At 37.9% G+C, this 16,100-nt stretch overlaps 1 protein-coding gene across 4 annotated transcripts in view; it reads right to left on the bottom strand.

The window, feature by feature from the left end:
* The window catches only part of PIBF1 (progesterone immunomodulatory binding factor 1), a 321,204-nt gene that overhangs the window by 86,382 nt on the left and 218,722 nt on the right, over positions 1–16,100 (bottom strand). Inside the window, exon 15 of one of the 4 annotated variants that reach the window (XM_069066783.1) lies at positions 1,110–1,401. The exons of the other annotated variants lie outside the window; for them this stretch is intronic. Coding sequence (XP_068922884.1) covers positions 1,399–1,401 — 3 coding nt within the window. The 3' untranslated portion in view covers positions 1,110–1,398. Of the gene's footprint in view, positions 1–1,109; positions 1,402–16,100 lie in introns of those variants that run through there. 4 annotated transcript variants of the gene reach the window in all.

The raw sequence follows: 16,100 nt of genomic DNA, 5'->3' as shown, positions 1-16,100 counted from the left end.
TTTCCAGGCTCTTACTTTGGTCATGGCTCTCAGGCAGTCCAATAATTTTTAAATTATCTCTCCTGGATCTATTTTCCAGGTCAGTGGTTTTTCCCATGAGATATTTCACATTGCCTTCTATTCTTTCATTTGTTTGGATCTGTTTAACAGCATCTTGATTTCTCATAAAGTCATTAGCTTCCATTTGCTCCAATCTAATTCTGAAGCAATGATTCTCCTCAGTGAGCTTTTGAGATTCTTTTTCCATCTGGCAAATTCGACTTTTTAAGGTATTCTTCTCCTCATTGCCTTTCTGAGCCTCCTTTGCCATTTGAGTCAGTCTGTTTTTCAAGGTATTATTTTCTTCAGTCAGGCTGTTGACTCTCATTTCATAATTTTCTTGCATTGTTCTCATTTCTCTTCCCAATTTTTCCTCCACTTCTCTTATCTGCTTCTTAAGGTCCTCTATGGCCTGTAACCAGCTTGTATTTTCCTTTGAAGCTTTTGGTGCAGGAGTTCTGACTTCACTGATTTCCTACTGTTCCATGCCTTGCTCCTTCTTATCCCCAAAATAGGAGTGTAATGTTGGAATCTTCTGTCTGCTTTGTTTCCTTTGCCTGCTCATTTTGCCACTCAATGATTTGACTTTTGGGCTTTTTGCCACAGTAGGACTCTGCCACCAGACAGGGGAGTTTTCGTCCCAAACGCTGGGGTTTTCTCAGCTGCCGGAGGTATTAGATGGGTGCCCTCTCTGAGGTCTCCACACGCTCTGGCAAGCTGGACACACACCCCAGGACCTCCACCCTAGACTGCAATCCAGATCCAAGCAGGTTAAAGCAAGAGCGATTACCCCTCAGACTGGTGCTTGGTCCCCCTACACTCTGCAGGCCAGGAGCTGAAGCCGCCACGTGGCGCTGGCAGGCTGTGCCAGCGTCTCAGCGGTTTCTTGCTCCGGGGGTAAAAGCCCCGCACTCCCACTTACTGGGTCCCAAAGTCCAGAATGCACTGGCCTCTCACCTTGTCCTTCGCATCTATGTGTTGATAAATCTGGAAAGGGCCACAGCTGCTGCTGATCTGGAGTCCCTCTGGCTGGCGGCTGGTCAGGCCCGCCCTGGGGCTAAAGCCTTGGCGTGGTGCTGGGCTCGGCTCCCAGAGCGTTGCGCTGGCCGATTCCTGCCGGCCTGCCGGGCTGTTCTCAGCGGGAGGTTAGCTTCTCTGTGTCATTTTGTGGGTTCTGCAGCTCCAAAGTTTGTTTAGAGTCCCCTTTTTACATGGATTGGGGACGGTGGAAGCCGGAGCCGCAGGATGATTGTGCTTCTACTCCGCCATCTTGGCTCCGCCCCCTTTTCTCATCATTTTATTGGCTACTTCATTTCTTCTAAGGGATTCTTGACCACAGTAATATATGTAGTGATCACTTTACTGGCAAATAGAGGGAGAAGAAATAAAAGAAGTGTCAGATGTCATATTTTTGGGTTCAAAGATCACTGCAGATAGTGTTTGCAACCATGTCCTTTGAAGGAAATCTATGTCAAATCTGGACATCATACTAAAAATCAGACATCACCTTGCTGACAAAGGTTCATATGGCCAAAGCTATGGTTTTTCTAGTAGCAATGTATGGCTATGACAAGTGAGTGCCACAGAACTGACTTTTGAATTGTGGTGCTGGAGAAGATTTGTGAGAGTCCCTTGGAGAGGAAAGAGATCAAATCAGTCAATACTGAAAGAAATTAATTCCAGCTATTCACTGGAAGGTCAAATACTAAGGTTGAATCCTAAATACTTTGGTCACTTAGTGAGAAGGTGGGACTCATTTAAAGACCCGATACTGGGAAAGATTGAAAGCAAAAAGAAAAGAAGACAGAAGAGGATGAGATGGATAGCCAGTGTCAAAGAAAAACCAAACATGAACTTGGACAGACTTCTACAGATAGGGGAGGATAGAAGGGTGTGGCATGCTATGGTCCATAAAGTCATGAAGAACCCAAAATGACTCAACAATAACAAATCTGACCCTGGACAAGTCATTTGATCTCCCAGGGCTTTAAATATACTTTAAGACCATATATTGCTATCAAGATACTGATCCATATTGCTCAAGGCAATTTCCTCTGAGAAGTTCTTATGCTTCAGTGAAATAAGAGGTCCAATTCCATTCCAGATAAGAAAAAACTTGACGAGACAGTAACAGGGATGAAAGAATCAGGATCTCAAAAGATTATGACAAGTTAGAATGATATAATAAGACTTAATTAGAAATTTAATAGTGACATCTTCACAAGTACAAGACAGGGGAAAGCATAACTGGATAGCAGTTTATTTTATTTATTTTTCCATTTAATAGTATCTCATTTTTTTTTTCCAGTTACCTGTACAGGTAATTTTCAAAATTCACTTTTATAATATTTTGAGTTCCAAATTTTTTCTCCCTCCTTCCCAAGATGTCAAGCAATCTGATACAGGTTATACATGTACAATCATATTAAACATATTTCCACATTATGTTGTGAGAGAATAATCAACAGAAAATGGAATAAAACCATGAGAAAGAAAAAACAAGAAAAAGTGAAAATAGCATGCTTTAATCTGCATTCAGACTCTATAATTCTTTCTATGGATGCAGATAGCATTTTCCATCATGAGTTTTTCACAATGTCTTAGATCATTGTATCACCGAGAAGAGCTAAGTCTATCACAGCTGATCATTGAACAATGTTGCTGTTATTGTGTACAATGTTCTATACATACTCCATCTGAGTCAAGAGCAGCCAAAACAGTTATTAGGATCTTATATGGCATTAAGAGAAAGATAATGATGAGAACATGAGAGGTATAAAGTTCACTACTAAAGGCATAGTAACATAGGGCATTTGGCTCAATTCTGGATGCCATATTTTAAGAGGGACAATGATACTTGAAGAGTGTCTAGGAGAGGAGAAGAGGGATGAAAAAGGAGCTTAAGAATATGAGCACTTGAAGGAAACTGGGATGTTTAGCCCAGGAAAATAAGACTTTGGGATATCTGAAGACAAGTGGAAAAATAACTAAACAGAAACTTCTTGGATCCAGAAGGCAGAAATAGGATTAATGGAAAGAGGAAATTTGGAAACTGGAAATTTAGGATTAATATAAGAAAAACTTCCTAACAGTCTGAGCTACTCAAATGTGAAAAAGGCTTCTCTGGGAAGTAGTGGGTTCCCCTGGTATAGCATAGAGTGCTAAACCTCAGGAAGAGCTGAGTTCATATACTAGTTATGTGATCCTGGGAATGTCAATTAGTTCCAGTTCCCTCATTTGTAAAATGGGGATAAAATCATAGTACCTATCTCCAAGAGTGGATGTGAGGATCAAATGAGATTATATTTGTAAAGTACTTAACTAGTTCCTGGATCATAGCAGTTAATTAATTCCTTCCTCTCTAGAAGTCTTCAAGTGAAGTGTGAATGATCATTTGTTAGGGGCAGTAGGATACTGTAGTGGGGATCTGGGGGAGGTATAGGTGGGCCTTAATGGTCTCTGAGGTCCTTTTCAACTAACCCTAACCCTACCCCTAATCCTAATTGTGGCACTAACCCTAACCCTGACACTAACCCTAACCCTAATTCTGATTAATTCTGGCACTAAAAATCTACTAAAAGCTAGTGACCGCATTTCATAATTTTTAGTCTAATGTGGTTATACATAAAATATTATCAATTTTAATTCAATAGCACTGAAAAGTTTATGAGAATTAACCTTAATTATTTTAATTCAATTTCTCATTTTATGAAATGTTTGCTTTTAAAATCATACACTAAAGGCTAAAAGAATAATAAAAATGTCTCTAATATATAACCCATTACTTTATTTCTTTTACAGTAAAGTAGAAGTAATATTATACCATTGTTGGTCATAAGAATATAATTGTTTACTGTACTGTTTGTGGGTTTAATTATCCTTCTGACCCAATTATTATTTATTCTTCAATTTCTAAGATGAAACATGTAGGACATAAGGGTTCTAAGTGAATATAAACAATAAATTTTCTTCTTAAATTTTAACATTATTAATCAACTATTAACTGACCATTTTTTTTTTTTTTTTGCTTTTTGGAGGTGGAAAGGTAGGGCAGTTGGAGTTAAGTGACTTGCCCAAGGTCACATGGCTAAGTGGTTTTGTGTTTAGTGTCTGAGGCTGAATTTGAACTCAGGTCCTCCTGACTCCAGGGCTGGTGCTCTATTCACAGCTACCTGGCTGCCCCTTAACTGACAAATTTGATTAATCTTTTTCTAGGCACATAAAAATGTCAAATAAGCAAATAAGGTAGGATTTCTGCCAAATAAAACTCTTTAACTTAGGACATATTTATCCCAGCTATTAATGTTTGGTAAACAAGGTTATTATTATTATTTATTTAGTATTTATAGAACTTTAGTAATAGTATGTTACTTTGAAAATGTACTTTTATATGTATGATATAAATCATTATTATTACTTCTGCTCCATATTCAAGTAAACAGACTCTGAAGCCAAATGAGTTACTAAAGAAAATCAATGAAGCAATTAAAATGATAATTTAGAGTTTCTTACTACCTTAAATGTATTTAGCCTACTTAGTAGAGTAGAAGACTTTATCTCATTAGTAATTTATCTTTATAAAATCAAAAGTATAATTCTTAGGTAAATAGACTAATGGAGAAAATTATACTGGTATATAGAAACATAACTGAATTTTGTTTTGGGGAAGAACTTTTGACAAAGTATCACAATGTACCTCACTGAAAAGTGGCTTAGATAGGAGTTTTCTAGCAACTGTTGTCGTTTACAAAATGTTCAGCAATAGCTCACATTCAACTTTGACCATGATTACTAAGTAAGCCATTTCCTTGTAAGAAGCATTAGTAATTTGTGACTCAGAAATCATATATGCAATGAATGACTCAAGACTATAAAGTTATTGATGAGAAGTAGTCATATCTGAAACTTTGAAGCACACATTCCGTAGAACTGTTACTTCTTTCTTATGTCAATATTTTATACTTATGATTCAGAGAAAAGTAATATCTGATTAAAATAAAATAATATACTCTGGTTTTCCAAATAGCCTGCTAGGTTATCTTAAGAGCAAAATAAGCAAAAGGTAACTAAAGTCTTAGTTATCTTTCTTGTTAAAAGTGTCTTTCTAAGATGTTTAATTTTGGATTGGCACTTCATACCTCTGAGGTGCTATATTCTGCCTACCTGCACACTTCTCCAAAGACAGAATGACCTTATATTTGCTTTGGAGCATGTTCACTAAGCCATGTAAACAGAGTTTTCCTAGTAGAGATAGTGGGTTTGAATTGACTGAATCATCAATACACCCTGGCCTAATCTCTAAGCACAGCATGAAATATAAAAAAATGTGGGACTGAGATTAAGAGGTTCAGTTTGTGGCAATGTCACACATTCTGTGAGACTTGGAAATGCTAAAAGAGTACTCATCTATTTTCCCTAGTAGTTCTGTCAAAATCAAGCTATCTTTAATATTAATGGCAGGAAAGAAATACCATTAAAAGTCACATCCTTTGATGAAGTCTGTCTGCCAATTCTGATGAAATGTTTGCTAATAATAAATAAACAAACAAACAAATAAATTGAACAGACATATATGGAGAACATAGGAAAACAATTCACTAGTGGTTTCCATGCAGTGAACTGACAATCCAGCAACTATGAGATTTTTTTTTTTTGATGGGGAAGGAGGAGATAAGAAAAATGGATATAATTTGGATTTATGATATAAAGTCTGGCAACTTTTCTGTAACTTTTAAGTTTTAGAGAGATGTCTGGGAAACTGTGAGATTAAATAAATTGTATATGGTCACAGAGTTAATATGTGTCAGAAGCTTAAATTCAGGTATTTCTGATTTCAAGGCCAGTCCCTTTATCTGTTATAACAAGCTGCATCTCATAAGCATTTGGAAAGCATTGTACAAGTTGCTGAGGGAGCTATACAAATAAATAAGATATGAACGATGTTTTCAAGGAGCTTACAATTTAGTAGGAGAGAAAAGATGTACACAAATTAACAGCATACAAAATAGAAGAGCATAAGTATAGAAAAGAGGTACAAAATGACGCAAAAATTATAAAAGAGTAAAGATAATTTCTGATGTGGGAATCAGGGAATGCTGCACAGAGAAGGTGGCTTTTGGTCTGGGTCTTGAAGGATAGGTACAATTTCAATGTATAAGAGCCAGGGTTTGGCATTTCAGGCATGAAGATCAATCTGACCAAAGGGACAAAGGTATAAACACATTCATGGAACAGAGAGTAGGCTGTATTGGATAGAGATATCACAGATTTAGAATTGGCAGGGGTCTTAGAGATCTCAACCCATTTATTTAAAAAAATGAGGACCCAGAAGAGTTAAGTGGTTTGCCCAAGGTCACACAGATCAAGATCAAGATCAATTTAAGACAAGGTTCTCAATTTCAAATTCAGTACGTGTATATACATAAATTAAACCATGAATTTTACTCAAGGGGTATACAATAAGTGGTAAGGCAATAAAGGGGCTAATTACTTTGAACTTATTTTGGTAGGCAGAATAGGGACACTGGAGGTTTTTGAACAGAGAAATAGTATGGTCAGATTTGTGCAAGAAGAATATTAATTTACTATGCTTTAAAGAACTGATTGGAGGGGGAGACTGAGGAGCAGCAAGAGAGAAAAGGCGGGGGGAGAATGATTAAGAAGTTGTAATTACACAGGTAAAAAGTAATGAAGACCATCAGAGTCTAATGTTGATGTTTGAAGCAATAGGAATGAAAATCAGAGTAATGATGAATACCACATTCTGCAAATGATTGTTTTAGTTGTAAGCTTAAGAAGAATTTTGCATGAGAGTAGTATGGAAAGGGCTGCTAATTACAAAGAGGTCTCTTCAGTTCACTCTATAAATATAGGGAACCTTTGCTTATGGGATTATTAACATTTCACACAAGAGAAATCTATATAGTCAGCACACTGGGTTATAGACTCTAAAGTGAGTATCTTTCTGATGTGTTCAAAATATTATTCTGAGATGGAAGCTAACAAGATGAACATAAAATATAAGAGATCAACAATTTGCTCTAGTAATCCAACATCCTGTCTTGTTTCTGCCCATATGGGGCCAAAGCAATTCAAAGTCCTAGGCAGGAAATTAAGGATAGAGATGGCCAGAGTCCAACTGTAAACAAGGGACTGAGTTTACTGAGGGATATATAAAGTAGACTGGGAAGGAAAAAAGATCAGAAGCACTTCAAACAACATTGTTCAGGGTTTAGGCAAGCGCAGTGAAGTAAAGGAACCAAACGCAAAGAAGACAGACAGGAGAGGGGCTGAAGTTTAGGCAGAAGTCATTGACAGTATAGGCAACCTGAATGGGAAGTCAGGATAATATAGAGGTAAAGAACAATGGCTGTCAAGGCAACAGTTTGGTTTGCTCTTAATCCAAAGTGGTACTTTGTTTTTGTTTATTTTTTTAAATTAAATTTTATGTTTATTTTAAATTTACATCATTCATTTCCACAAGATTTTGAGTTAGAAATTTTCTCCCCTTCTTTCCCCTACCCACCACCCCAAAACAGTGATCCCACTGTATACCCCCTCCCCCAATCTGCTCTCTCCTATATTCTTCCCCATCCCCCCTCTGACTTTCCAGTAGGGCAAGATGGATCTTTATACCCCAGTGTCTGCGTATGTTATTTCCCAGTTGCATGTAAAAAGAAATAATAATAATATACATATTTTAAACATTTGATTTAAAAAATTTGAATTCCAGATTATTTCCCTTCCTCCCTCCTCACCCACCCTTATTGGGAAGATTGGCAATTCAATATAGGTTGTACATGTGTAGCTATGCAAAACATTTCCATAGTGGATATATTGTGAAAGACTGACTATATTTCCCTCCATCCTATCCCACCCCCCACTTGTTCTATTTTCTATATCAACAAAGTCCCTTTTCAAAAGCATGTGCTTCTAATTTCCCTCCCCTTCCCAACCTACCCTACCGTCCACCATCCCCCCTCCCATCCCCTTCTCCCTACTCTCCTGTAGGGTGAGATACCCTATTTAGTGTGTATGTCATTCCCTTCCTAAGCCAAATTCAATGAGAGTAGGGTTGACCCATTCCCTTTTGCCTTCCTATTCTTCCCCTCTATTGTAACAGTTTTCCCTTGCCTCTTCTATATGAGATAATTTACCCCATTCTGTCTCTCCCCATCTCCTCTCATGATATTCCTCTCTCACCTCTCAATTTCACCTTTTAAGTATCATTCCTTCCTATTCAATTAGTCCTGTGCATTCTATGTATACCTGTATACATATAACACACACTCACATATGTATTCATATGCCCATATACCCTCCTATATAGACATATATGCATGTATACATAAATACATATATATATACACACATTTATATTCCCTTCAACTATTGTCATACTGAGAAAAGTCTTATAAGTTTGACTGCTGTGCTTGCTTTGCTTCCTTTGCTTGCTCATGTTGCCACTCAATTACTTGACTTTTGAGCTTTTTGCCACAGTAGGACTCTGCTTCCAGAGAGGAGAGCTTTGTCCCAAATTGCTGGGGTTTTCACAGCTGCTGGAGCCATTAGTTGCGTGCCCTCTCTGAAGCCTCCACGTGCTCTGGCACCTGGTCACACACCCCAAGACCTCCACCCTAGGCAGTGATCCAGATCCAAGTGGGTTAAAGCAAAGAGAGATTACTCCTCAGACTTGTCACTTGGTCCCCCTACAATCTGCAGGCCAGGAGTTCTGAAGCAGCCATGTGGCTGCAGCCGCAGTGCCTCAGCCGCTTCTCCCTCCAGGGGGCAGAGGCCAGACCCCACTCCTGGACCTCCTGTTCCCAAAGTCCACTGATCTTTCACTTTGCCTTTGGCATTTATGGGTTGATAAATCTGGAAACCACCACAGCTGCTGGTGATCCACTCTCCCAAAGTCCACTCCACGGTCAGGGCTGCCCTGAAGCTAAAAGCACGGGCTCACAATCTGCTCCCAGAGTGCTGCAATGGATCCTTCCTGTCCGCCTGCCGGGATGCCTTCAGAGAGAAGATTCTTTCTGTCACTTTGTGGGTTCTGTAGCTCTAAAGTTTGTTCAGTCATTTTTTTTCAGGTATTTGAGGTGGTTATGGGGGGAGTGCAGGGAGTTTTCCTGCTTCTATCCCACCATCTCGGTTCCAACCCCTGTTTTTGTCTAATTTCAATGCAGGAAGAGTTTATGGAACCCCTTCCCTCTAACACCTTACCCCCTCCCCCAGTTTAGAATTGCTAAGATACCAACCTAGGAAATTAGTTTTATCCATTTGCTATCCATTCATAGAGGAATGAAGATGGCTCCCCCTTCCCATGAGAGAGATTATGGCATCTTCTAAATCCTGCCAAAAGGTCTAACATGTAACTAACTTATGATAAGCTATGATTTAATTAACTGTCATATGTCTTTTATATGACAGAAATCTACATGCAAGATTAAAAAAGAACTAAAGAGTAACATTTTGTTAAATGTCTCCAGCATCATCCAGAGAAAAAGGAAGTCTAAATGTAATGACTTAATACAAGTTCTCTAGAGAGAAATGATCTCCCAATATACAAAGGGGTTAATATGGTACAAGTGGCAATAGTGCTAAAAGTGGCCACTAGGGGGCAGCCAAAGGCCAGGGAAGGTATTCAGGTTCAAGTGATGGATGTATTGAAGGTAACTGTTGACAGCCAAGTCTACTTCCCCCCCCCCAAAAAAAAAGGTTTTCTTGGGGTTCTGTGCTCATTGGGTCATTCCTTAAAGGAGGGTTTAACTTGTTAAAGAATGCCTGGAAGACCCACTATCCAGCCAGTAATGATGGACATTTCCAACATGAACAACGTAGATAACGAGAATCAGGAAGTGAGACAGATGGACCCCTTCATTAGAATTGAATGGAGTACTTTTGATACAGGAGGGTCATGTAATGTTGCTACATGTGAATTTGGGTGGTGGGGTAGAAGGATAGCCAATTATCTTTGTGGAGGTACTTTATATCATCATCAATACTGCTTCAGGGTATAATTTGTTCTGTCTGTCAAAGTATCAGGGAGTGAGGATCTCAAGAGGCATACTTTTTCCTGAAGGGTATAGAGTAGGGAATTTAAGATGGATAAATTGCCAGAGTTCTGCCTTTAGACGTTGGAGGAGAGAAGGTTAACTTGGCAAGCAAGCGATCCAGAAATCAATAGAGGAGATGTACTTTGGTTTCTTAGTGCATCTAGCTATGAAAGTGGTACAAATAACTTGGGGTCCTGCTCAATACATGGACTAGCCATATTTCACAGTAAGCATATAGGGCTAATGAAGCCTTAAAATGGCATATACATATGAGCTACTGTTACATCAGGGGTTTGCCTAAGTGCAGAGAATACAGGACTGGAAGGGACAGATCTAAAGAAGTAGCAAGCTGCCTGGCTTCCAAGTTAATGTAACTATAAAATGGTTGTGAGAAGAGACAGCCAAGTGGGAAAGAGAAAATGGAAAAATCTAGAGTAGAGGGAAGCTTGGATAAGAATTACAGTGAAAAAAGCCAGTAAGTGAGAGAAATGGCCAGGATGAGTAGTAGCATTTTTATCGATTTACCCATCCCATGTAATGTGTAACTCTATGTTGGCTTAGATTTGTAATAGGTAGGAGGTGGGACGATAGCAGTAAAGATTGGGAATATGCTAGGTGGCACAGTGAATAGAACACTGGCCCTGGAATCTTTGGACCTGAGTTCCTATCTGGCCTCAGACACTTGACATGTAACTAGCTATGTGACCTTGGGCAAGTTACTTAACCCCAATTGCCCTGCCTTCCCCCTCCAAAAAGCAAAACCCAAACAAACAAAAAGATTGGAAATATGGGAGAGTAAGAAGGAACAGAAGCTTCAATAGTGCTGGGGCTTGTGAAGTGATCAAGATTTTTTGGTCCATTTATGGATATTTATGTTCATATATTTTGCTTATTTGTGAGAAATCTATATTTGTTTTCATCTGTCATTTTTTCTGTGAACTAGTTATACAGAAAATATAAGCATGAAATGCTCTTGGCTTAACTGAAATCTATGAACTCTAGGCTTTCCACAAGTGAAATTAAATTCTGGGATCCAAAATTTGTATGTATTTCATATAACAGTAAGCGATTATCAGTGATCACTGATTCTAACTATGTCATTTTATAGATGAGTACACTGAAACTTATAATCATTAAGTAACTTTCCAGTAGTCACCCGGCTAGTGAATGGCAAAAATGGAACTGGAACCCAAGTTTTAATTCAGTGCCCTTTCTATTTTATTATATAATCTCCATATCTTTCCACAATCTCAAATTCACGTAATACTCACCCGAATTCACTTCAATCTTTAGTTAACTCTCAATTATTCCAGGGCTGGTTTATACTTTGTGATGTGAAGTCAAACTCCTCTACTTGTGCAATGGATTTCCTCCACTCCTTTATAGCATGTTACTTGGTCTATCATACACTTTCTTATTCACCTTCAATCTCACATCTTTTATTTGTTCCTTTCATATGATTTTCAAATATGCTTGAATTTCTCTGATCCTATGTTAGTTACACTGCTATTCACTCAGTCTGAAATACCGTTATCTTTGATTCTCCTTCAATCAGTCAATACATATTTATTAATCTTTTACTGTTATAAGGCTCTGAGCTAGGCACTGGAGAAACAATGACAGTTTTTGCCTTCAAGGAACAATCTATTGAGGGAGGCAAATATGTACAATAGAGGTACAAACAAAAGAAGATAAAAGGTAAATTGGGTAGGATTAGCACTAGAAGCTACAGAGATCAGGAAAGGTTTCAAGCAGAAAGTGGCAACTTGAAATAGATCCTGAAGAAGACTAGGGATTCTAAAAGATAGAAGTGAGGAGGGAACACATTCTAGGTATGGAAGACTGCCAGTATAGAGGCACGAAGACAGGAAGTGGAGTGCCATATGAGAGGAAAAGTCCGATTGGATTGATGAAAGAGCGAAGAAGAATGAAGTGTAACTAAGCAAGAAAAGCAGGTCAAGTTGTAAAGAGTTTCAGGTTCCCCAAAGAGGAATTCATACTTAGCCCTGGAGGTAATAAGATGTCATTGGAAGTTGCTGAGAAAAAGGATCAGTAACATAATCAAACCATGCTTTAGCAAAATCAGTCTGAAGTGCTGTAGAGATGGGTTAGTTTAGTAAGAGACTATAAGTAGGCAGGTCAATAAGAAGGCTATTGTAATAGTCCAGGCAAAAGGTTATAAGGGCTCAATCTAGGGTGGTGGCTGTGTGGGTGGAGAGAATGGGATGGATGGATAAGAGATATTGTGGAAGATGAAATGACAAGATATGACAACTAACTAGATATGAGGAAGAAGGAGGAATAGGGGAATGACACCAAAATTGCCAATCTAGGTGAACAGAAGAATAATGATTCCTTTTGTGTAAATAAGTTAGTTTGTAAGAGTGGTACATGTTAGGGGAAAGATGCTGATTTCAGTTTTGGAAATGTTGAGTTTGAGATTTCTGTGGAACATCGAGTTGAGAATGTCCAATAGAGTTGAGGGTTTAGAACCAGAGCTTAGGAGACAGTAGGGCTGAATATATAAATCTCAAAGTCATCCACATGGAGAAGATAATTGAATCCATAAGAAATGATGAGGTGATAAAGAAAGGGAGAATAAAGAAGAAAAAGAGGGGCCTAGGACAAAACCTTGGGCTTCACCTATGGTTCGAAGGAGAATGGAGACTAAAGAAGGGTCAGAAATGTAGGAGCAGAACTAAGAGAAAGCAGTGTTCCAGAATCCCAGACAGAGTAGAGTGTCCAGAATGAAATGATGGAATGGTGGGTAATGATGTTACATGCTGCAGAAAGGTCAAGAAGGATCAGGATTGAGAAACAACCATTAGAAATTGTAATCAAGAGGTCACTGGGAACTTTGGAGAGAGCAGTTTCAGTTGAATGAAGAGATTGGAAGCTAGACTGCAAGGGGTTGAGAACTGAAAGAATGAGAAGACAGGATGTGGAGGCAACAATTGCACACAACTTTTACTCTCTTCTCTATTCTCACTGTTAACATCCCAGTTCAGGCTCCCATTCTATTTCACTTGAACTACTGTGATTCTCTTAAGAAAATACAAATTGTTAATGAAAACAAACTATTACATCAAGTAATAAATATGTGTAAAGATGCAAATTATGCCTTTAAATCACTTATATAGGTTTAAAAAATAATTCTGTGGCAAACTCAAGATCTGACATCTGTAGCCATCAGGGTTCTTGTTAGAAATTTAGTAGGCTGATAGGTTGTCTGTATTTATAATTGCAGAATTTTAAATGGACTTCAAAGCACAAAGAACCATGTAAATAACTTATACAATGTTATTTTTGAAAACAAGGCTTACATCATATAGCCAATTGAGATATAACAAACAACTTAGGTAAAAAACAGCATCTACTCATGAAATACAAAATCCCTAGAGATGGATCTGCTGGATAAAAAGTGCAAAGAATAACAATTGTAGTGATGCTAAGTGTACTCAAAGGAGGAAAGTCAGAGGGATGGCAGGTGAGCACAAGCTAGCATACTACAGCTTGTAGAAACACAGACAGACCTTTCTACATACAGCTTTAGGGCCCAGTGCTTTAAAAAAGGAGCCTATGTCATTTCTATCTACTTGAAATGCAAATTCAAATCAATTGCATAATTCATCTTTTCTCATATTCTTACAGACTATATTCTAAGGTCACAGAGGAAGAAAAGAACAAAGAACCCTACTCTTAGAACATTCAAAATAAGGGATTCATATTAATGTTTTAGAAATTAACACACACAGAGTTATCATTTTTGTTATCTCATTCGATTCTTACAATAACAACTCTTGATGTTTTTATCATCTACATTTTAAGACTGTGGAAAGTGAGGTTGCAAGAGGTTAAGTGACTTACCTGGGGTCACACAACCAGTAAAGGCCAACTCAGGGCTTCCTAACTACAAGTTCCAGCACTATATCTACTATGCAACCACAACAGAAAACGCTGGAAATGAAATGGGAGGTTATCTTGCATTCTGTTCTGTCTCTGTCAAGCATTCCTGGATAAATCCTTTGAGAAAAAACAATGACTCATGTTATCTCCTCCATCGTGCTTGTGCTCTCTCTACACATGGGTCTGATCTCTTTCCCTTACTCTTTGATGATAGTTAGAAGTTCTTCTCTTGTCTTTGGGATACCACCTATATCTATAATTATCAATCAGCTGTTAGTACTAGGTGCATGTACTATGCAAGTGGAAGGACTCCCCTAGAGGGGTTCAGGAAAACATCTGGCAAATTGGGCTTGTAACACAGGACTGGTCTGGCTCTGAATATGAGAACATTTCTTGATGCAGTGGAATGTCCTGGTTTATCCAGCACCCTTTTTATTTAGGGTTCCAAAGGCACTATCAAGTATTTATAATAGCCTGTTAGCAGTTTACCTCCTTCAATTCTCTTCTGCAATCTATTCTGAATATAGATCTGATCCTATGATTCTTCAGTCCTTTAAAGGCTTCTGATTACCTACAAATGCCTTAGCATAGCCTTCTTACCCTTCTGATGATCCATTCTTGATACTGCCCTTCATATTGAACTTCCTTATATAGAAATCTGATGATTCATTTAACAACAAACATTTACTCTGTGCATGTCACTCCTTCACTCATAACACTTCAATGGTTTCACAGTTGTGACCCTGTGAAAATCCAAATCTTTAGTCTGTTATTTCAGTTTCTCAACAGTAGTTCCAATCTGCTTTTCCACCCTTGTTTCACACTCCTCTCCAGCATGTATTCCAAAGCTTAAATAAACTTCTTATCCCCTTAATTATTTTGTGTCTTCCGTGTCTGTGTCTTTATTCATGCTATTCCTTTTACCTGGAATGCCTTCCTTCCTCAACTCTTCCTTTTGAAAGTCTGTCTACTCTTCTGGACCAAGTTCAAATGTCACTTCCTTCACAAAGCCTTCCTTGATCTTTCTCCTCCCCAATTCAAAAAAGAAAACCCAGTACGGCAGGTTAGAGTTTTTACAATTAGTTAATATCCCCTGAAATCAAACAATTATTGCAACAAAATATGAAAATAATTTAAAATTCTTTTTAACATTTGGTCAACAATTATAGAATGTGAAAAACAGGAGACCAATTATTTGTATCATGGAATTTCCAGCAAATTTTTCTTCTAATGCTTCTGAAAACATGTATGTTTTTTTAAAAAACATGTAAAACAGAAATGTAACATTCTGCTTCATAATTAAAAAACATACACTTTAAAAACATAGTATATGTGTTATAGCAAACAGTAAAAGATTTATGCAAGGAAAGAACAAAGGGAAAATTCCTGAATAAAGTTTTCTGTTTCTATTTCACCTTCAACTTCACACCATTCCTAGGGTATAACTAACTGGGGCAAGTGTCCTTGCATTCTTACAATTCCTACACTCTTGGAAAAAGAGGGTACTACACAAGAAGGTAGTTGGGGGAAGAAGCAGCTCTGTAATTTTTTACTAAAAGATCTGAATCTAAAATCCAGAAAATTAGACTATTGTACTTTTTGAACCATAAAAAGCAGGATGGTTGACCTTTAATAATAGTCACTTATCGAATGTTTTCAAGGCTTGGATAAAAACATAAAGTAACACACACACCCATCTAAATAATAAGCTAATTAGTTTGAAGCTTAATGGGAGAATTATTAATCAATATTCTTAACTATTTTAACAGTAATTAGCATTTGGTCTTTAGTTGTTACATATGACAACACATCTGTGTGTACAGATACATATACAGTATATGTGTAACTATATTAATATGGCGAGTCAGTGGGGGATAGAAGACAGCCTCAAAACCAGGGAAACTGAGGTTCAAGTCCTGCCTTTGGTACTTAATGGCTATGTGACACTGGGCAAGTCACTTAACTTCAGTGCTCCAGGCAACTCTTTAAGCTTTTGACCTGCATTAATCAAAGGAGTTTCCACATCAAGGAAGAAATCATTGTCAAGATTCTGGGAGAATATGCAAGAATTTATCCTTTGAGCCATGCTTACATGAATAA

This window comes from Petaurus breviceps, unplaced genomic scaffold (genome assembly GCF_028583685.1).
Source record: "Petaurus breviceps papuanus isolate PSGF00001 unplaced genomic scaffold, PetGlider_PUasm1.0 90730, whole genome shotgun sequence".
Taxonomy (NCBI): Eukaryota; Metazoa; Chordata; class Mammalia; order Diprotodontia; family Petauridae; genus Petaurus; species Petaurus breviceps.
This window is presented reverse-complemented; position numbering and strand designations above follow the sequence as displayed.